The sequence below is a fragment of the Pyrgilauda ruficollis genome, unplaced genomic scaffold (genome assembly GCF_017590135.1).
Source record: "Pyrgilauda ruficollis isolate IOZ18807 unplaced genomic scaffold, ASM1759013v1 scaffold44, whole genome shotgun sequence".
Lineage (NCBI taxonomy): Eukaryota > Metazoa > Chordata > Aves > Passeriformes > Passeridae > Pyrgilauda > Pyrgilauda ruficollis.
Window position 1 is genome coordinate 4,448,806 of NW_024525934.1, and position 22,303 is coordinate 4,471,108.

General features: G+C 39.1%; 1 protein-coding gene across 5 annotated transcripts in view; it reads right to left on the bottom strand.

Annotated features, from left to right (window-relative positions):
• FGF14 (fibroblast growth factor 14) overlaps positions 1-22,303 on the bottom strand; it is a 381,047-nt gene that overhangs the window by 104,872 nt on the left and 253,872 nt on the right. The window contains exon 1 of one of the 5 annotated variants that reach the window (XM_041478313.1): positions 19,612-20,370. The exons of the other annotated variants lie outside the window; for them this stretch is intronic. Within the exon in view, the coding sequence (XP_041334247.1) occupies positions 19,612-19,804 (193 nt within the window). The 5' untranslated portion in view covers positions 19,805-20,370. Of the gene's footprint in view, positions 1-19,611; positions 20,371-22,303 lie in introns of those variants that run through there. 5 annotated transcript variants of the gene reach the window in all.

Sequence of the window (22,303 nt, forward strand, 5' to 3'; positions counted from 1 at the left end):
AACCTACCAAAACCACAAACATGCAACCATATGGGCACAACTAATATTAAACTAGCTTGCTTAGCATCCTCAACTATCAGCTGAGGAATTTTCTCACACCAGAACTTCCACTCCACCCTTCAATTTGAAGCTTGTCCTGAAAACCACTTTACAGAATATACAAGTTTAAAAAGCATGTTTTAAACAGCAATCAAAAGCAATTTCATTCTCCAGATCCATGTGCTACGGTAACAATGACTTGTGAGAGCCAGTCAAGACTGAGGTGTCTTTCACCAGCACTCAGGAGAGCCAACAGGTATGCTTCTAGAGAAAAAATTACAACATTTTCTGAGTATTAATATTAAACCTCTTTAAATCTCTTGTATTTCCTGCACATTTATTATACCGACAACTTAAATGCTATTAGAAGCTGAAAGATTACACATACTGAAAAGTAGGAAATTTGTCCCTGGGATTTCCACAGCAACTTCTGCCTGTGCCTGGTGGTGCTGCAGTGACAGCTCTGCCATCAGCTCAGAGCACGGAGCAGTTGCAACAAGTGCCACGAATTTTATTCTGTGATAATGTCCTAAAGACAGCTCCCAACTGAATTCTTCAGATGTCTTTAGCTTCCCAATGCTGGGCCTGAGCTGCCTGGCCTTCCTTCATTTTCTAACCCTCACATGCTCTTACTCAGGCTGTCCAATGAGCAGTCCAAGGACTGATCTCTGTACCATAAGCAGAGGTGCTGCCAGTGCTCCACCTGTAATCCTTCAAGTGAAATATCGTGTGCCTTCACATCCTAACACATCTCCAGTGCAGATTTACACACACTTCAAGAGCAACATAGCATAGCTGATACACCTAGCACTTCTACTTTTTATCAGGACATAAATTCAAGCTCCTCCAGCTCCCATAGGTAGTCAGGAGGAACAAACAAACAGGACATTACTAATTTAGAAAATTATCTGAAATTAATCTACTTCCTTTTCAATGAAGCTCACTTTGTAGCAGAAGTCTTGTTTGTTTTTCAGAAACCTTTGAAAAACAAAGGTCTGTGAAAACCTTTGTGAAACCTGTGAAAACCAAAGGTCTGTTTCTCAACACAAATACAGCAGAAGCATCCAAGATAACCCTTCAGATTTGACACAGAAGCCCAACTCATTTCTCTACACAAAGTTAGGATTAGCCTTCATTATGTCTTATTAAGTTCTTCACTAAATTCTGTGGCAGCAGCCTCATCAAGTGGGTTTCTAATTATTTCTACCTGTATGCAAAGTGTGGATTTACCAGAGAAGGAAAAGGAAGAACGGGGAAAGAGAAAGCAGAAGCTCCCAGGATTCTGACTCATGAACTTGTCAGCTTTGTGCTGCCACAAAACCCACCTACCATATTTTTCTCTGTGTATTTTGCAGAAAAACACAACTGGTCACACCAAAACAAAAAAACTGCCATAAACTCAGAGTTTAAATCCTTTTTTTTTCTAACAAATGAAATAGTTTGTTCAATACAAAAACATTAAAACTATAAAGTTCAACAGATTGCTAGCATGGAAAAACGACCTGCTTCAAAGCTGGGAAAAAAATTAAACATTGAGAAGTATCTATCTGAAAACAGAAGTTTTACTCCAGACTGTTCCCAGTTCACATCTTTTCCCTAAAAGGAAAAACATGGTTAAAATCTGTGAAGATTCTTTCGTTTCTTTGAGTTCTATATTGCAAAGAAAAGTACCTTGAAATATATGCCAAATCATCTAGCTAAAGCAGAGGCACATAATTCTTTTCCAGCTGAGTGAACAGGATTGATTCTGAGGCTTCTGGTTCCAGCCTCGTTCTGATGTATATGAAAGGACCTGAAATCCTAAGAACTTGTGATAGGTATATCCCATTTGGAAACAAAGACACCAAGGAAGCAGAATATTAGTACCAGATTCAGATTCTCATAAGAGTAGTACCTATACCCTCTCACTGGGAAAGTGTCATGTCTTGAGAGAGGACAAGTGCCTTCCATAGAATTTGCCTGTCTGCCTCCTGAAATCTCCAGATGTCCAGCTCTAATGCAAAGAAAACTAAAGCTAGTTTTTAATTTCTGCCTAAAACTGCATCAAAGGTTGCCTCTGTGTTTCTATTTAGCATTCTTTAATTTCAGAACACGGTTAGCCATGACTATTTTGAAATGTATCTTTTAGAGGTCATAGAGCTATTAATTGAAATTATTGTTCAAGTCCAAAGACAAGCTTCTTCCATGATATTTAGGTTAAAAACCCTGTATTTTCTGCAAGATTTTTAATGTGCCCTATTAATTACAGCATTCTGTGGACTCTAGTGAATATGTTACTCGGACCCCAGCAGCATGAAGATGGTGAGGATAGCACTGTGGGCAAAGCAGAGAGGGCTCACTCAGGAGAGGAGTGAGGTCAGGCTCCACCTTGGAGGGGACTGGGCTGGTCCAGAGCACAGGGGTGTGTTCCTAGAGGACCATAAGCACTGGCCTCATATTGTAAAGTCACAGTAAAAAGACTCTGCTGCCAGCAGATTTCCAGGCCATACCTAAACACAAGGGATTAGAATCACCCTCACTTTACAGACAACAAAATAAAAGAGGATGAACAGTTTGCCCAATGCAGCAGTACAAATGTGGATTTCTGCTTCCTAGTCCAGTAGGTAGATGTCCCTGCCAGGCTACATAGAAGGACTTAATAGGAGTGGAAAAGACACAATTAATAACTGGGTAGACAGAAAGCACTATTTACAAGCACGCAGAGGCCCCGAGTTATACATTGCTTGTGTTTGTTTCTGTAAAGCAGCATTAATTCTACTATTGAGGGAAACTGAAGGATTTTAAAAGAGGAATTTAAACTGGGGGAAGTGAAGGGGAAAAGGCTTGCCACTCTTAATAAAATAAAAATATGTCAGTGCAAATAGACGTCATTTATTAGAGACCTCCTATCTGAATAGCAAAATGTCATCTACTGATGAATGCAACTGGAAGGGAAAAAAACCCAAAAAAACCCTTGTAAACAGTTTCCAAACAATTTCAAATCAAACAATTTGCTTCTAAAATTATGTTTTGGTTAATTCATGTTAACTACTGGATACGTGTTGTTCAGAATACATAATTTCTCAGGGGAATTGCCTCCTCTGAAAAGTCACAAATTCTTTCAATGGCAGTTTTTGCAAACCATAAATAGCTCTAAGACTTTTCTATAAGTCTTGAGACATTTCATAGAATGGCTTGGGTTAGAAAGGAATTTAAAGATCATGTAGTTCCAATCAACTGCCATAAGCAGGGGACACCTTCTACTATGCTAGGTTGCTCAAAACCCAATCCAGCCTGGCCTTGAACATTGCCAGGCATGGGCCACCCACAATTTTTCAGGGCAACCTAAATTTAAAGCTGAGTAAATTGGAAATTTGTATGCAAATTACTTTACATATTATTAGGACAGCAGCAAAAATCTAAAATGCTGAAGTTCTCAAAATCTCCTAAATAACCAAACATTACTAAATGCTTCTGGTTTATATCACAGAACTGTCTATACTCCAGGCATGCTAAAAGACAATAAATTTTAGTGACAAGAGCTATAATTAAGATAATCAGAATATTTTAGATTATAGAAATGGAAAGGAGACAACCCCAGGTAAATGGTAGGAAATTTTAGATTTCAAAATATAATTATTACACCCTAAAATATTCCTTGTTTTCAAGAAATCTGTCTCCTCTGTGAGAGAATAATCCAGTTTTCTCCTCAGCTCTGCTGCCACTGCAGTGCAAGGGAAGGTTCCCAAAGGTTCAGGCTCCCATCTCCATCGGGCAGCCTGCTGTCTGTCCAGGCACTGGAAACTGGGAGGCTGTAAAGAGGAATATAGCTTTGTTTTGGGATCTACAGTAATATTGTGGGTCTTAGCTCTCCTCAGACCTGCTATGCAGTATTTCAGGAAGCAGAAAAAGATGATTTTTCAGGAGCAGACTCCATGACTAGAGTCATTAGGACTTCTACATCTGATGCAGTCCTCCTTGGCTCCCTTCACAGCTAGCGGACCCATCTATTTCAGGGTGTCATGAATTACTTCCTAGAAATAAATACTTTTAATTAATTGCATGTCAGTCAAAATATGAACCTACAAGTTACCCAAGTTTTGGTGTCTCCATAGCAAGAATTTTCATTCAATTAGGTGAACCTAATCCCAAGGGTCTAGAATGGCCACCTATTCACCAGTTGGAAAACATAGTTTGTTTTTCCTGGAACTTCAGCAGAATCAAAATATCCTAGAACATTCAGATTCAATAGTAAATGACCACAACAAATTATCAATGATGTTTGCAGATGATTGCAAAGAAACTTGTCTGAGAAAGTTTGTGAGTCATCTGAATCCAGCCAATATGGAAATCCCTTGAAATGTCATCCTTAAGGCAGAACTTTTTCAAAACTGGATTTAAAAGGAAATTATTTCCTAGCAGGAAGAACAGGAAAAGGTACTAAACAACTGTTTCTCTCCAAATAAATTAAAATTACTACCTTAAAGTCAGGATTCCACACAAATATGTGATAATGGTTAAACCTCCCCTGAATGACACACCTGAAGGGTTCTAAGACACTGAAGCAATTCTTTTTTGCTTTTTCTGGCTACAACTACCATTGCTCCACACCACCAAACCATCTCTGGTAATGTCCTGGCATTTGTAATAAACATCACCTGTTATCTACAGGTGTAGATAACAGGTGATGTTTATTACAAATGTAATTGTAAATCTTATTGTAATAAAAGTCACCTGTTATCTACATCAATGTGTTTTGAAAAAGCTTTCCAGACAGAACTAAGCAGAAAATAATGTTCCCATTGTAACATACTCTTTTAGGATAAAGCCCATAATAAAGGTTTCTTAAAAATAAAAAATAAAAGTAAGGGAAAAACCTTTCCAGGGTTACTCAAACAGGAGTAACTATCAGCTTGGCAACCAATGCAGGCTGGGGTTAAAGCATTTTATCTGAGTCAAAGTGAGTAGGAACTCAAGACTTGAAATGTCCACGTGATAGAAAAGCGTTCAAGCTGTAGAGCTCCTTTTTATGTCCAGGGGTTTAAAAAAAAAATCATTCTCCAGCCTTAAGGCTGTTTTCTAGCAGACATTTTAACTAAGCTCTCCTGTTTTGATGGAAGCTTGGCATTTGGCCTAACCTGACAGACCAGTAAAATAGTTTCAGGCAAAACCAACATATCAGTCCAAAAGCCTCTACCAGAAGGCCAGAAAAAAAAATGTGCCTCATTTGCCTAGGAAGGAGGATCATGTGTGACAATTTCACTTTACTTGCTCACCATAAAATATGTGGTTAATTATTTTCTCCTTTCCTTGATGATGATATAGAGCCCTAAAGAACTGCTCCATTTTTGTGGATTTTGGGTTTTTTGTTTTCTTTCTTTTGAAAAAAGCAATTATAGTTACAAGCACTAAAAACAAAGCAAAATGCAAAACTAAACATAGTGCAACAGAAGGTCACTTGAAGAAGTCACAAAATCAATTACCCAGATCTCATATTCATTAAGGCAGAGTTTCATTACTGCTACAACAGCAGTAGACAATCTCAAAATTAGCACAAATGTGTATGCACATTCTACCCCCTCTAGCACAGGTGACTTACCACTGTCATCACTCTTTTGTCGCTATGTGAAAGCACAAACCCTTACAAAGCTTATGTTTGGCTGCTAAAAATAAAGCCTAGATAAATGAAGCTAATGTCTCAAAACATACTCTTTTATCTCAGTTTGCTAAACCAAGGACCATACACATCTCTGCTTCCCTAGAATGATGACTGGAACTTTCTAACCTACACAGCTCTTGATATTAAACTTCACATGTTGCTGTACTTCCATATCTGAAGTTTGGCAGGTTTGTTTACATTTGATAGTGCAGCTCTCTGAGAAATGCAATCTAGAAGACCAATGCCATGTACTGAAATCTATCTGGATGTCAAACATGACTCATTTTAGTAGGCACTCAGTAAAATTTCCATCAACAAAATAATTTTAGTTATATTTCAAACCAATTCTAAGTCTTTATGAGACAAAGAATAGCTTAATCCTTGTTTTGGCTGGGGGACTGGGGGACGGGGGAGGGTCGGTTTTTTTAAATCTTTCATTCAATTAAAACCTTTAAATGAAAGAGCATTTATTCCTAATAGGCCACAGCAGTTTAATGAATCCATAGGAATATTTCCTTATATTCAAAGTGGACATGAACATAAAAGAAAGATATTTTTTTGATTCACATATGTACTACTTCCAGGACTACTTCTGATGGATTTATTGTCTGGTCTCACAGTCTTGCTTGCTAGTTGCAGTGATGAACTCAGAATGAGGAGCAACTTCTGCAGCTTCATGCGCTAAAATGAAAAACTCAGTCTTGAAAGATTTACATAACTTCTGCACTTACAGAAATTAGTGAAATGGAATCAAAATCTTTGATTTTGTTTACCAAAACCTCTACAAAAGTTGATTGTGGTCATTAGCAGATTCCAAAATTGCAGTCCCAGAACAAACCAGTTATATTTTAGTTTCCCTTTACAGAACTGAAATGAATTCCAACTATCTGCCTATTTTAGTAATAGAAAGTTTAAGAAAAATAAGCTCAGTGAAAGACACTGGGGATACAGGGATGGGCCTGAAGTTCAGCCACAGTACAGCTTGACTTCACTGTCAACCCCACAGCACTGACTGAAATTACATTAATTGCAGTCAGGTTGTTGGTTGTCACAAAACAACTGTTACTCCCCTTGGTTGTGTTTTAATGCACAAAACTGCAGGATCAGGGTGGATAGCAGGCATTGCAGAAACAATTAAATAAAAGCTAAAGCCTGAATAATTAATGAACTACTCTTTGAACAAGTCTGGTATATCCACCACAATGTTTAGATCGAACAAGATATGAATGGCACATTTGCCAGAGTTTTCCCCCCATTCCATCCCGCTCCTTGGGTAATCAGGTGTTTTACCAATATGGTAAGTCAGGATGTGTGTGTCAAAACAGGCTTTGACTGAAAATGCTGTTCTGACAAGATAGAAAACACAGCATGCTTTGCAGTGAAAAACTCCACAAAACCAAACGTCAGTTTGCTTTCCCAAATGACAGAACAGTCATTTTCTGAACAGCTTTGTTTAATAAGTTGATATTGCTACTACTCTGATTTTCAAGCTGAAGCTTTCCAGAAGCCAGAGCAGTTTCCAATGCACTACATCCTTCTGTTTGGAGCTTCTTAGGGAGAAGACCACAAAAGACTACTACTCTATTTTTGGGTTTTGAGTAGTCTCAAGGTGTGGACTTAAGGCACCACACCTTGCAGTGTCTAAGCTTTGTCACAGCACAGATGACAATAACTGTGGCCTTGTCTACATCAGAGTGTCATATTCTGCTGTTCAAGAGTACAAGTGCTCATGGAAACAACATTACCACCTTACCTATTTACCACAGCAGACACATAAATCCCCGGAGCATTAATACCCAGCAACCTTAACATTTAATAGCATAACTCATCTGCATGTGTGATGCATCTGCAGATCCACCCTATTGCTAGGAGAGTCAAAAGAACTTCTTCCCTTTTACTGTTTTTTTCCTAATTTAATTTGAGGGCACATAGTTACCCAAGTGGCATATAAGCTCCAGGGTATTTGTTTCACTGCTCCCCTTGGAACAAGATGTGAGATCCAGTGTTGATTGATTTTACCTTAATGACCGGGCAACAGCTTCATGGCAAACCTTATTTCAGCCTTATCTTCGCAATGAAGGGTGGCAACACAGTCCCTGAGATTCTTAATGGCAGGACTGTGGAACTGTCTGTTGGGATGGTTGGAAAACAATTCTGTTCTCTTTCAAAACCATCTCTGCTGAAGTTTAGAGGCAAAGGTGGTAGCAAAGGGCTTTCAGAGCTATAGAAATTAATATTTCTTCTTCCTCTGCAGGAATGCAAATAGGAAAATTTCTATCTTGCTCTAAATACAGCCTGAATGACCCCAATTAAGAAAATCTACTCAATTTTTTCATCTTCCTCTAAACAAAAGCTTAGATACCAGTCTACATAAACATAAAAACTAGTGCCATTCAGAATCAGCTCACTGATGACCTGCCTCACAGTAGTTTATGAAACACAGATCCAATGCCCCCATACAAAGAGAGAAGAATAAACATAATTACCCTTACAATCAAAATGTGGAAAGCCCAACTGCACCCAGTGTACAAAAAGGCCAAGGTCCAATTCATCATGAAAATATTCTCTCAAAGCTCAACAAAGGATACAAAAATAATAATACTGGTATTTCAATAGTTTTCCACCAAAGATACTTTTCTGTTTCCATGGCAGTAGCCAGTAGAGTCCAAAACAGCATAATTTTCATGTAACTTAGGGAAAAAAAATTAAGAAAAAAACCTTCTCAGAGATAAAAATTCAGCCCAATAACCAAATGGAGGCACTCAGGACTCACAGAGCTGTCAACATACTCAAGCCACTGTGCAAGACATTGCTGATATTATGGCAGAAGTGAAGAAACATTTTTTCACTTCCTACACAGCTATGACATATCCCTAAAAAAGAACTCAATATGCCACAATCTATTGGACTCAGGATGTGAGTTGTGCCATTAGTCCTCTGGTGTCACATCTGAACAGCCCTGGAAAATCAACAGCAAACACCTAAACTGTCTCTATGTAATCACACACATCTATCTGGAAACCAGTTGGAAAAAACCCCATTGTGCATGCAAATATTGCACAATCAAAAACTAAATAATGTAGAATAAAATAAGTAGCAAGTAGTTAAAGACTGTTTCTACATTAGATCATGTTCGTTGTAGTTTGGGTCATCCTTAATACAGTTGATTGCAACAAAAATACCTCAAAGTAAGCAAAACCTTTTTGCTGCTTCAGGCTCCAAATGCAGCTGGTATCCCCACTATAACTAGGATCTGAAGTTCTGAAGTTATCACACAACTTATATTCAAAGTTCATTCAATTCAAATAGAGTGCTTCAAACAACTCTTATTGTGTCCTGGATGGATGCTAATACCAGGATAGAAATAATAAAAAAGCCTAAAAAATACCTTGTCTTTACAAGTCTGTTTAATCTAGAAGTACTAAGATCTCTAGCCAGGTTGCTCAGGTACATTTAACTTTCCCTTTCCATACCTTAACATGATTGAAACTTCTGAAAATTTAGCCAACATTTTCAGTGAATGTTTTTGTAAAAACATCAGCAGAAATTTTCCACCAGTTCATTCCCCACAACTACTTGTCTTCAAGCCATGTACTACTTACACCTAAGCACTCAGCAAAGAGTAGAAAACAGGCTGATCTTCCTTGCATCCCTCCCTGTATTTGAAACAAATGCAAACTGTGAAAACCAAAATAACAATACTGTGTGAAGTTGGTAACGAGCTGACAAAATTACAGTTAAGAGTCTCTAAGCATAAGCAATTTTTAAGATGAGATTCACTATGGTCTCCACGGTTCTGCCACTGAGGCTGCTTAAACCATTTTTAGCTGTTTTTATTTAAGCTCTGGAAGTGGAGAGTGGAGTTTTAATTACTCATGTCCTGAATTGTTGACTGTTTATCTCTGACAAATTTTGAACACAACCTGCTCACTAATATCCATTGACCTAAAAACATACAACAACCAGTAATTCAACAGAACTGTTTGCTTAATGGTGCCAGTTAATTTCAACCATTATGTTCGCAACATAAACCGCTGCTAAACAGGATGATGATTGATTGATTGAATTATACTGAATATGATAAGTGGCCCTGAGATGGTTATTGGCTTGATTCAATCATTTGGTCATCACAACAATGAGATAGAAATGACTATTCATACTTTGGTTTAATTGCAACAAGATTATTCAGTCTTAACCTGCACTGATTTCTGTAAATTTTACCTATGAACACCTGATGAGTCTGTTTCTCTCTTGATAGAGAAAAACACTTTCAAAGCAAAAACTCTGAGAGTCCTGATAAACCCTTCTAAAATAGAGAACTAGAGACTATGGCTAATGGGAATGGTTTAGTTTTTCTTCCTTTCTGTGCTTTGGATTCAATTATCTTATCTTTACTGTGATATTCACTGTTTCCAAAGAAAGATGGCTGCTTTGAGGGTTTCCAAAGTGTTATAATGCATATAAATCTGAGCCATCAACTAATTTTGATTTATTTACGTGCATTTTTTTGCTCATTTTACATAGAACTTGCAATGTAATATTTTTTATACAGAGCAGCATATATTAATTTTGCAAAGATTCCCCAAATCGTGCATTACATCAAACGACCTGGTTTTAGGATAGTAACATCACAACCTTACAGTTGTTTAGCACATATAAGCAACTTAGACAACAGAATTTAATTAATTAATTTACATATACCAAAGTGCTAAAATGCTATAGTTCTTAGTTGCACATAAATTGCAATTTTGGGGGCATATGACTTGAGAGCTGAAATTAAAAAACTTTTATTTCTTTTTCCTTAAATATTTCCTCAAAAAGTCATTACTGAAGCTCTGTGGAAGCAGGTTTCTCATTTGTTTAGCAAAAGTCTGTGGATACATAAACTAGAATGACATCTATTTCTACTTTGTCAGAAAACTAAAATATAACTGGAAACAATAGTGAAGTTGGATTTATCAATCTAATGACTTGAAAAGTTCAGCCATACACTAATCTCTGCACAAAAAAAAAAACCCAAAAAAAACAAAAACAAAAACAAACAAACCTGTTCTCAGAATTCAGGCTGTTATTTTAAGCAAGCCCAAGCTATGTTAATAAGGAGATTAAGACTATGGTCTTGATTTTTTTATTTTTTGTGAAAGATGCGTAAGTAATATGTGCAGCAGTCTCTGTTTGGAGCTTGTGATAAACACAAAACTTGATTATCCAAAATAAGAGCAAAGGAAAGTAGATACAAAGTAAGATCCAAAGAAAGAATAAAAGTGTTCAGATGAAAAAATTACTTGCTTGGTAGTAACAACTGATGATGGTGATGATGATGATGATGATGATGATGATGATGGTGTATATTGTTCACTATCAATAATTTTCTAATGAGTACCTTAGGAGGAACATATAAATTTTCAGATCCTTAAGACATACACAAGCTAAGTTCAATAACACTTGCTAGAAGCAAAAAAAAAAAAAATTTGGCTTTTCTTCAGATAATCTATATCAGCAGAGATCAATCACTCAATTTTTCAGCCCCAGGAATAGTATTCCATTAAAAATTTCTTAAGCATCCTGTGCTATTTTAGAATTATTCCTACTTCTTGGCACAGTCATGATCCCAGATAATTTATAAGATGATGAAAAGGAATTACTAGCGGGAGGAATTAATCATTAATTTATTGTGTGTCCTTACACAACCACACTTAGGTCTTCATCTTGTCATCTTGCCTCTACTTGCCTGATGGCAAGCATGGCTAGTCCTCAGGACTGATGCCAGAAGTGTACTTCCATGTACAAGCCTGGCCAGACCTCTGATAAGACAAAACTTACTCTGGACACAAGGGGAGACTTGCTAAATTTTGCTGCTGCAAAGCCCTTCCTACCATGCAAGTTTGTTTCTAATGCCATAGAAAGGGATTCAATAGTTCATGGAATCTTATTTTTGTTGACTTTAATAACACAGTTTAAAATGCTATTTGGAACAAAATATTACACATTTCATGTGTACTTGCTTTGATTACACAGAAGGAACTGTTCTGATTACACAGCAAGAAAAGTGAAAGAAGAAAATAGAGCAATGAAGTTTAAGAGTTCATTTATTTAGTAGTTGCTGGTATACAGATTACAGTGGCAAATTCTTCCACTAATCAGAATTTCATATGAAGAGATACAAATCACTCATTAAGGTAGAGGAATCCAAGTCTCAGTCATACATAAACTACATAGATGAAAATGAGAGGAGCATCTGCTCAAACTGGAATGTTCACAATGCATAAAGCAGTAAGTGTGTGAACAACTAAACACTCTGTAAATGTTGAAAGATTTTGGAACAGTTACTATAATCCATGAACAACAGAGGTACAAGGAGGAGTGGCTGGAAAAAGTTCTTACTTCACCACATTTCTGAACACATGAATTTGTTTTAAGATTGTTCCTCAAAATCAAAGAAGAAATAATCAAGTATTAAAACCAAATGTAAACACTTATTTACTTTATATTCTAGCAAATAGGCTGCTCTTTATGAATTACCAATAAGCTTCATACACAGAAGTTAAATCTGCTGTTGTATGAAAAACTGCTGCAAATTTGGAAAGAAATCATAAGAACCTTCACTTGGTTCATTGTAGACATGCTCTTTTTCAAAAAGAGCATTTTCATGATCTAAGAATTACATATATGCAATGCTTTTACATAAGTAGGTAATATATAAGCCATAAATTTAGTATTTATGATCACAGATGTCTAAAGTAAATAGTTACCTTTCACAGAAAATCCTCTTCCACACTACAGAAAATACTAAAATAAAAGCATAGTGAATTTACTAAGAAAAAATTCCCAGCCTTTGCTCCAGTTTTAAATGGTAAGTAAGGAAGTCTCTCTCTCTACCACTCAGGGAGTGCAAATGCTCATCAAATTCAGACAAGAAATATCTATAACACATTATTGTATTAAGGGAGACCCTGGTTCCAGCTCCCACCCCTAGGCTCATAGTTCCACAAGAATCTTTACTGCAAATAAACCTGCTGACCTTTTCTTAAGCCTGACATATCTGCTGTGTGCTGAGTGACTTTGAAATTCTGCAATAAAAATGCCTTGAGGCTTGAAAAGCCCCTTTTCATTAGGACATGAAATTCCACTCATATTCACCTGTAACAAGATCCATTAAAATGCAGATTAATTTAAAACTAATTTCCTTCCTTCCTTCCTTCCTTCCTTCCTTCCTTCCTTCCTTCCCTTTCTTCTCTGTTTTTCTGAAAAAACACTTTAAACAATCTAACAACCAAAACTACATGCCTTCTAGGGCCAGGCTTCACAGTACTAAAGGAGGAGCAGCTACATTTAGTAACTTGGATACATCTTGGAATTTGCAAAATGAAGTAGAAAAGGCAGGCTTTGCAATGGAAATGATAGTAAATGATGGTGGTTTTATTTTTATATTTTTAAAATTAACTTCTCCAGAGAGAACAGGTTGTGTGCTTGTGTTTCATAAAGCTCATTCTTATGTGAATATTAATTCTTCTTATGTGAAGCAAAATGCTTGATTAATTATTTTTAAAAAATGCTGAGTTCAATCATTTATTTTTACTAATTATTGCCAATCAGCTGTTCAGTCTTGGTTCAATTTACAGTAGTTTTATAGCACAGAAACTCCAATGCCTTTCAAAAGTTCTACACCTGGGTAAGGGATTGGAATCAAGATCACAGATGTAATTAAATTGTTTAATTTAGTTACATCCTAGGGATTATACTTTATATCCCAGAAAAAGGATATTCTTCACATTCCTATTTCAGTCACCTGTCTCTAGCTTCATTTATGAGAATCTGACTGAACATCCAATATTATGCTTATTAGCTCCTACTCACCACTTTACAAAATGGCAGCCACAACAACTGGGAATCCTGAAAACCTTGTAGAAACAAGGTTTCTGTAATTTTTTTCAACACAGTCCATCTATTTAAATTTCTTATGAAGCTTTTGCCATTTAATATTTCCAATCTTATACTAGCTTTCCTTTGAATTACAAAAAATCTCCTTTTTTTTTTTTTTGGTTATGTATATATTAACAAAAATACAAATTTAAGTAAATTTGGGTAACTATCGCTGAAAACAGCTATAGTTTATAAGATAGAATCAGAACCTGGTAGTCCTGGACTCTATTCCTGACTATCTCTAACTTAATGCAAATATATATTCCTAAATCCTGACATCAAAAGCAGCTAGGTTCTTCCTTGGTGCCAGGAAGGCATATGTTCCTTAATGTTCAGTCCCACAGGAAAATAAATTGGAATATCTACACTGGACCTCAGCAGATTATATTATTTATATAATTGAAATTACAAACTAAACCCCTAAAGTACAGAAATATTACTGTCTACAATATAATGAAAGGATGTTGCTGATTTTTGAGCATAATAAAAGAAATTTAAAGCTTTACTAATTTTCTCATCCTTTTTACCATGGAATAGGAATATCCTTTCTATTTTCCCACTGCTCAGTGTATGGCAAAGCATAAGATCTGAGATGATGATGATGATGATGATGATGATGATGATGATAATAATAACTCTTGAAAACAAAAGTGTACCAGCTTCAAAGGGTTTCAGTAAAAGCTGATGTCACAGTAAGAATACATGCCAGGAGGACATCTTTCTGTCTATCACTAGTTCCAGTACTTGTCTAAAGACAGAAAGGAGTTAACATATTACCAAGTAAGACAGACCTCTCTTTACTCACTATGAAAAATGGTGATCCACAGCTGTGTATCTTCAAAACTATGCTTAGAGCCTAAATCAAAATACTCCAAAAGGAAAATGTTCTGCAATACACTTTTTGAGTGTTATCTCTATATTGAAATTTATTACTACTGCTTGTAAGCTGCTGACTTGAAAATTCATTCAAAACAAATCATAAGTTCTGGATTTTTTTTATTGAAATCAGAGCCTGAAACAACAAAAAATTACATCTGTTGTTAATAGATAATATATTATTTAAAGATAGGATTCTGTCTTTAAATACAGTGGAGGAACCTGTCCTTACCTGTAACATTTCTATTGGTACATCACCATGAATCAGAAACCACCTGTACTGCAATCTCACTTATTATCTATAATAATCAGATAATTTAGTTCTACAATACATTTAATAGATACAGTAAGGCATATACTTTATAGCAATATATGTGGACTGAAACTGTCTGAACTTTAGAGATTCAGAAGATCACTCAAGCTTGAAGAGTTCATTTTCTAATGAAGAGTTAAATTGCCAATTACTAAGTGAAGACATTCAAAAGTAATATTAGTATATGAAAGGTATTCTGAAATGACACTGCTACAGCACTATCTGTACATTAAATGCTCACTATTCTACCACCCCTGTTTGAGATATTTCTAAAAATCAATAGTCCCTAAAATTATGTTACTATTTTCAAGCTATTTTTTTCCCATTTGCTCTCAAAGCCAACTCATTCATCACATTTAGACCTATCAGTACCAGCTTAGAATAAAAATTTCATCCCAGACATTACTGTATTTCTTTTAAAAGCTTCTGTTAGCAAGCAAGGGTTTATGTGAAATACTGAATTCATGGGAAAGAAAGCTTGAGACTGAGTCTAGAAAGTCATGTTTTCAAAAATATTTTCTAAGTATGCACAGAATATATTACATGAAATGTAGCATATTTACACAGTTTCAGTTTGTGGTTATCATGCAGTCATTTGAACAGGTAAATGAAGGAAAAAATGAATGATTTCTTAAATAGACTGTTAAGACTGTTTATACTTCCAAAAGGGTTGTGGGTTAATCAATTTCATTTGAGGAAAAGTAATGAAAAAAAAGCAACATTAGTTGAATACCCTGAAAAACAGACAGCCTTGCACCTAGACAATGCAAGACCTGGGGAGTTTAGTGAACTACAAAGAAGAATTAATTACGAGGACAATCTCATAGGAAAGCACAGACAAGTGTCTTGGTCTGCTGAAACTTTGAGCAAGGCAGATCATCCAGTGCTGGAGCTCACTGGTGGGAGCTGATGTGGTTTCTTAAGTTTTGGGAAACAAGTCCTGTACACTCACAAGCACAGATCTCCATTTCAGTTCCACTTTGTTCCACAAGCAGGAGAATTAGAAACTACTTTGGACACTATGTATATTGGGAATAATTTTATATCTGAGATTATGGGCCACTCCCACATCTGCCAAAAAACATTAGCTGATCTACTGATGAGTTTTCCAAAAATGCTTTCTTTGGAGAATTAAATTACCTTTGTACATGCAGTAAAATCTAATCAGTGCATTTTCTGAACACATTCCTTAGGTCTCCCTTTCTTATAAATATTAATGTACAAAATCAGGGGCCAAGCCATCCCAAGATTTATACATTCTATGCATAAATTTAGAAATCTTAATGCAGTATTAGCACACAGAAACAGCAAACATCACACTTGGTTTTTAATACTTTTAAATGTTGAGTATTTTTCAGTAGAATACTCCCAAGGGACCTAATTAACCAAATGAAGATTTTCTCAGATTAGCAAAGCAGCTATATATATATAGATGAAAAATACAGGCTAATAAGTTTGAATTGGCACCAGTGACAGGCATATGTTTTAATCTCTGTGCTTTGTAGATGCATGAGGTGAAGTGACATTAATTTTCTTCTTTTCATTGGGTAGCCCCAGGTTAGATAATGTTATTTCACATGAAAACAAAATATCTGTAAATCTTCCCATTTGTGATTATATTAACATAAATTAAACATTAAACTATTATAACTAAATAACCTGCAATGCAAGAGAGGATGATTCAAAATTGATTGATGTCTGGCATTAGATAGGCAAGATCTTGGCTTCGTGGTTATTCGGAAATTAATGACAGTAATTTGTTTTTCAGATGACAGGTAGAACAAAATAAAAATTAAATAAATTTGAAATATCATAATACTAAACAATATGAATCAAAGATGTCCAGTAAATGAAAATGGTTTCATCCACTCAGTAGATTAGCAGGCAAGCCTTCCACAGAAATCACTTTGGCAGTTTATCAAACGTATCAAATTTATCAAAGTCTTAGAAAGGTTGTTTAAAACTACTGTGGCATCTACTGTTGGAGCAAATATTTAAGTAAATACAAATATTGCTCTTTATTCTGAGTGAGCTCCTGGATGTATCTTTAATGCTACCATTTCTAAATGTTAGTCTCCCAAAGCACACTTCTGTTGATATTTTAGTATGCCCCTAAAGGAAGGACCATGAACAGAGAATTTGTCACAATGACAGAAAAAAAATTCATCAGGGTATACTCATGATTGAAGCATTTTATGCCTTCATAATAACTTCATTTTTTTTCTAAAATTAATCCAACTGAACAACAACAGTACTAACAGGCATTTTTAAAGAAGAATTTAAAAATCAAGAATATTTTTTAAAGTTTGCTGACATGTTGGCATGAGTGCATATATTGTGTATATCTATTTACCCAATTCACATTAATACATATATGTACAAGGTTAAATCTGTGTTTTTAATTTAAAAAGCAGAAACACTAGTTTTTGCTGCCTAACTGCTTCAAAGATGGAAAGACAGTTAGTTTTCATATGTAAGTACAAAGAAAAACACATTTTTATTCCAAGAAAAACAGTCTTGCTTTTACTGCTCTACATTAAAAAAAAATTACATATAATTCTACTCTTCTATTGAATTGTAAGAGAATGCTACAGATGGTTTGTCACATCTCGATTAGCTCATTTTTCACAATGCTCTTGTGACACACTGTATCATTTACACAAGGCTTATTTGTCAAAATCCCATAGCACCTTTCTGACAACAGATGTTTTGAAATTCATCCTATTTTGCTTGGCAAAGACTTATTTTAATGGATTTGACAGTATGACTTCAGTGACAAATTCACTGGTCATTTAACTCAGTTTAGAAACCCTAAAACCAGACTCTGAAAAATGTTCATTTTGTAACTTTATAATGTATTTTAAAGCAATTACCCTTGTAAAATGTGGTTTGTTTGGGTTTTTTCACAAATGATTATTCACACAAAACTATCCCGCACAAGATGTTTGAGTAACGACTTTGGCTTGATTGCTTGTTCAGTTTCTCTCTTAAATAGAATGCAACTTTGAATCCACAGGTATTCCATGTATCACTTTGTGCATCAGGAACATGGATAGTATGATACGTACTTTTTTCAGCAGGAATTCTTACAGATGAGCAGTAATTCTGAGACCTTTATGTAAACCAATGGATAAATATCCTGATATCTCGTCATGAAGGAAGATAAACTCAGGGGTCTGATATTGCAGATTTTACTGGAGAACAGCCCTTTTTGTGATTGTTCTTGCTGAAACGTTCCGTGTCAGTGGTACAGGTTAAAGCAGAGTTATGTTCCAATTCAGTTCTCTTTTTCAGGAATGTGACAAAGTGCCTTATGAAAAATGAATGAATGAAAAAGGATGAATTCAAAAGTCTCTTTAAAGCCCCTTCTCCCCTAAAAAAATGTTTGGCATGTCAGTGCTGCAAGGCAGTCCTCTCCTCCTCCTCAAATGGTAATATTGCCAAATACAGTTTTCCCCAAAAAAAGACTGCACAGGTGGTCAAGCACAATTGCTGTTAACAATCCCAAAACTTGTTTGCCTGAAGAGTATCACTTATAAAAATCCACCATCATAAATCCGATATTCTAGTCTTTCAAAGCACACACAGACTGCTTTGAAAAAAGCCACCATAGATTTTGCCACTAACATTTTCCTGCTCATCTTCGTTGCATCCCTGTACAATCTAAAAATGGCAAGATTTGGCTTGCATTAGGAGTTACAACAAATAATTTTACTGCAAGAAAGCCAAGTAAAAATAAAATTGTGTGGACTTTTTTGGTTTATGCTTTCTCAAATGTGAGCCATGGAAAAGAAGGAAGAAGCATCAATCAGGAGAATTCCCTGATTATGCTTAAAATCATCTCCTGACCCAACCTAAAGAGGAGCTGTAGTATACATACCAAACCACAACACATGGTGGCATTCTGTATAATGTAACAGAGGCTGGTTTGTACTTTATCATTGACTGGTAGGTATTAGCCATGGTTCAAGTGATACTTAACATTTTCACTCTTCACAATATAATACTTTTGTTATAGAACTACCTGTTTCCTGAGGACATAGAGTAAGTCATTACCATTTCTGAATGGTGTTGAATACCACAAAATTTTTAAAAAATTAGAGAAGTCACTGCAACACCATTATACTCCATTTATTTCTAGGGTTCTAATACAAAGTACTGGATAGAATGCAATCACCATGATACCAGTTTTCTCTGTTGACTCCTGATCATCTACCCTGAAGAAGAGCTGTCTGCAAAACCTGCTGGTCTGCATGGCAAGGCCCTGGCTGGGAACGAGCAACAGGCACCTGGGTCCCCACAGGGATGCCGAGAAGCTCTCCCACAGCTGCCAGATTTGACACATCTCTCACTGTGCTGACTGGGAAGTCACCGAACAGTGGGAAGGGACCGTCCACTACAGCCAGGTTGAATCTGCCAAAACCATATTGGTGGCTCAGGGAAGGGGCTGGCGACCGACAGCCCCCGGACACCGGACACCCAAAGCGCTGCGCGCTCTTTGTCCTTTAGAGAGAAACACGAGCGAGACGGGGAGGCGCGGGGCGGCGGGCAGGGCTCCCCGAGGGGCTTGCTGCCCGCAGCACACCTGTGAGCCACACCGGAGCCCCGGAGCAGACAGCCGGGCAGCAAGGCTGGCCCCGGGGGTCCCGACCGAAGGTTCGCAGGCTGCACTCGCGGAGCCCTTCGCCCGCTGCCGGGGAGCCGGAGCCGCCGGCTGGCAGGACCCGGGGCGGCGCCCGGCCCGGGAAGTTTCTCGCCACAGGTTGTCCCCTCCCGCCCGCCCTCCGGGAGCCCGCGGGCGGGCCCGGCCACAGGGACGCACCTTGGCGCCGCAACCGCCGCTTCTTGAGCCCGAAGATGCGGACCTTGGAGAAGATGTCCACCAGGTTGCCATTGCAGAGCCCGCGGTTCTTGTTGGGGCTGTTCCGCCTCCTGCTGGCCGAGGGCCGGTCCCAGTGCTGCTCCCTCGCCTGCCGCTTCTGGCGGATCAAGCCGCTGGCGATGGCCGCTGCCATGGCTGCTCGCCGGCTCGCCCACGCCGGGCAGGGAGGAGGGAGGCGGCGAGGTGCTCAGCCCCGGCGGGAACCCATGCCCGGGGGCGAGGGCGAGCGGGAGCCTCCTCCGGGCCGAGGCGCGGCTGCGGAGGGGCACCCGCACCGTGCGGCCGGCGGGAGCTGCCGCCGCCAAGGGTCACCGCATGGGTGCCCCGCCGTCCCCCCCGCCGTGTCCCGGCGCAGGGACACCTGCTCGGGCGGGTGTCTGCCGGCGGGCTGCCGGAGCGAGCGGGACTCGGGGCAGAGCCGCGCCCGGTCGGCTCCGGTCGGGTCGGGTCGATTGGGTCGGGTCGGGTCCGTCAGGCAGCGTCGCCTCCCGGGGCTGTCCCTCAGCCCCGAGCCGCCGCCGCCCGCTCGCCCGGCGCTGCCATCGCCACGGCCGGGGCGGCTACCGCCGCCTCTTCCCGGCTCCCGCCTGATGATTGCCAAGTGCTTCAGAAATCAGCATCTGGAGAGAGCAATCTTCTTCTCCGGGGAGAGCTGTAATCACGGCTCCTCGGTCCCACCCCGCTCCAGCCTCCCCTACACACGCACGCACACACACACACACACACACACACACACACACACAGGCTCGCACCGCTGGAGCTTTTTTTGTCCTCCCCAAGGCGAGGGGCGGCGAGGGTGCAATCAGTGGAGGAGGGGGAATGTGGAAAGACAGAAGAAAAAAGCACAGGGGGAGAGAGGCGGAGGGACACCGTGATGCTGATGTGGTTTTCTGGAGGGAACCGGGAGGTTCCCGGTGGATCCGCCGCCAGCTGCCTCTGTCCCCCGTTAGGTTTCCGGGTGGCTCCTTGCGGGGCTCCCTTCCCGGGGAAAGAAGGAGGGCCCTGCGCGCTGCCAGAGGGGCGTATGGCCCTCCCCGTTCTCCTTCGCCCGCCCCGGCACAGCGAGGATCCCTCGCAGGCACCCTTTCTCCAGCTCCCCGGCAGCGGCTCCCTGCCGGCCGCCCCCGCCACCCCCAGCGGTGACAGCGGCACCTGTCCCCGTGCCCAGGCGGGGAAGCCGGGAGGCAGGGCAGGCGGGTGAGGCGACACCGCGTTCCGCCAAGGGCACCCTGCCCCGCGCAGTGCCTCCGCCCGCGGCTGGGCAGGGGCGCCCGGCCGCCGCTCCTCGGCCCGCCACCCAGGAACCGAGCAGGAGGGGAAGTCCGCAGGGAGACGGGGTTCTGCCTCATGGGACGGTCTTGGAGCTGTGAGCTGAGGGGCCCTTCAACTCAAAATACCAAAGGGGCACCCATAAACAGCCACAGCAGGTGGATTTACTAATCACCAGCACCGTGTAAAATTACAGGCTATGTGTTGGAGCACTTAAGGAAGCACCAGCCAAGCCCACTAGACACAGAACACCTAAGAAGTGTCTGCCCCAAGAAGTTCACAAGGCACTGCAAATAGTAAATACCATGTAAAATAAGACATCCCACGTCTTTCCTTTCATCTTTTCTTGTTGTCTCGTCTGCCTTTTCAAATAATGGCCCAAAGTTTTCCAGATTTAGTTTCTGCAAGCCTAATGGTTAAACTTCCTGAAGCTGCAGTTAGCCAGAGGAAAGTAGAGGAAGAAAACAAGCAGCTACAGAGAAAAAGATGAAGTTAGCCTATAAAGAAGGGCAGATGCTTGCACAGGCAATTATCATGTAATATCTATTTTTATACTGTTTTCATAGTACTCTAATCTCTTATTAGATAGTTTGGGGGGGGGTGTTTGTTTTTTTGCTTTTTTTTTGTTTGGTTTTCGTTTTGGTTTTTTGTTGTTGGTTTGTTTTTTGTTTTTGTTTTTTTTTTTTTTTTGTTTTTTTGTTTGGTTGGTTTTTTTTTTGTTTGTCTGTTTTTCGGTTTTTGGGTTGTTTTTTTTGTTTTGGTGGTGGTTTTTTTGTTTGTTTGTTTTTACTTGGAAGTGTAAATATCCATCCAGAAAAATTCACTGTTTTGCAGTACAGAACCTGGTATGCAAGAATAGGTTCTTGTTTCAGAAGAGGCTTCAGCTTCTTTGATATTGACCATTTTTCCCCCTAAATCCTTTAATCTACAAAGCGCTATTTTTATACAGAGGGCAAAAGTGTATGGTGGGAACTCCACTATACAGGGATTTTGTATTAATTCTAGACCAACTAGGAACAGAACATGCACAATCGGATCTGGATAATACATTTTAATTCTATTTAAAAGTGTCTCTAAAGAGATTCAGCTAAGACTCATTGGATTTTCTATCTGGCAATTTTTACAGAGCAGCAATTTCCTTACAACAGTTACAATTGCCTTAACTAATGCAATTAGACAGAGAGGTGGTTATTAAAAAAATATAAATAAATTTCAGTGTAGTATTTTTGCATACTGCTTTCTTTTTCCTTCCTCCTCAAAAGTGGACAAGACACGGAGTGGCCTTCCTTAAGACCCCTCAAGAGGGAAGCGCTCCTCTGAGTGCTGCCCCAGTGGGCCTCCCGCTCCCGGTCCCGTTCCCTGT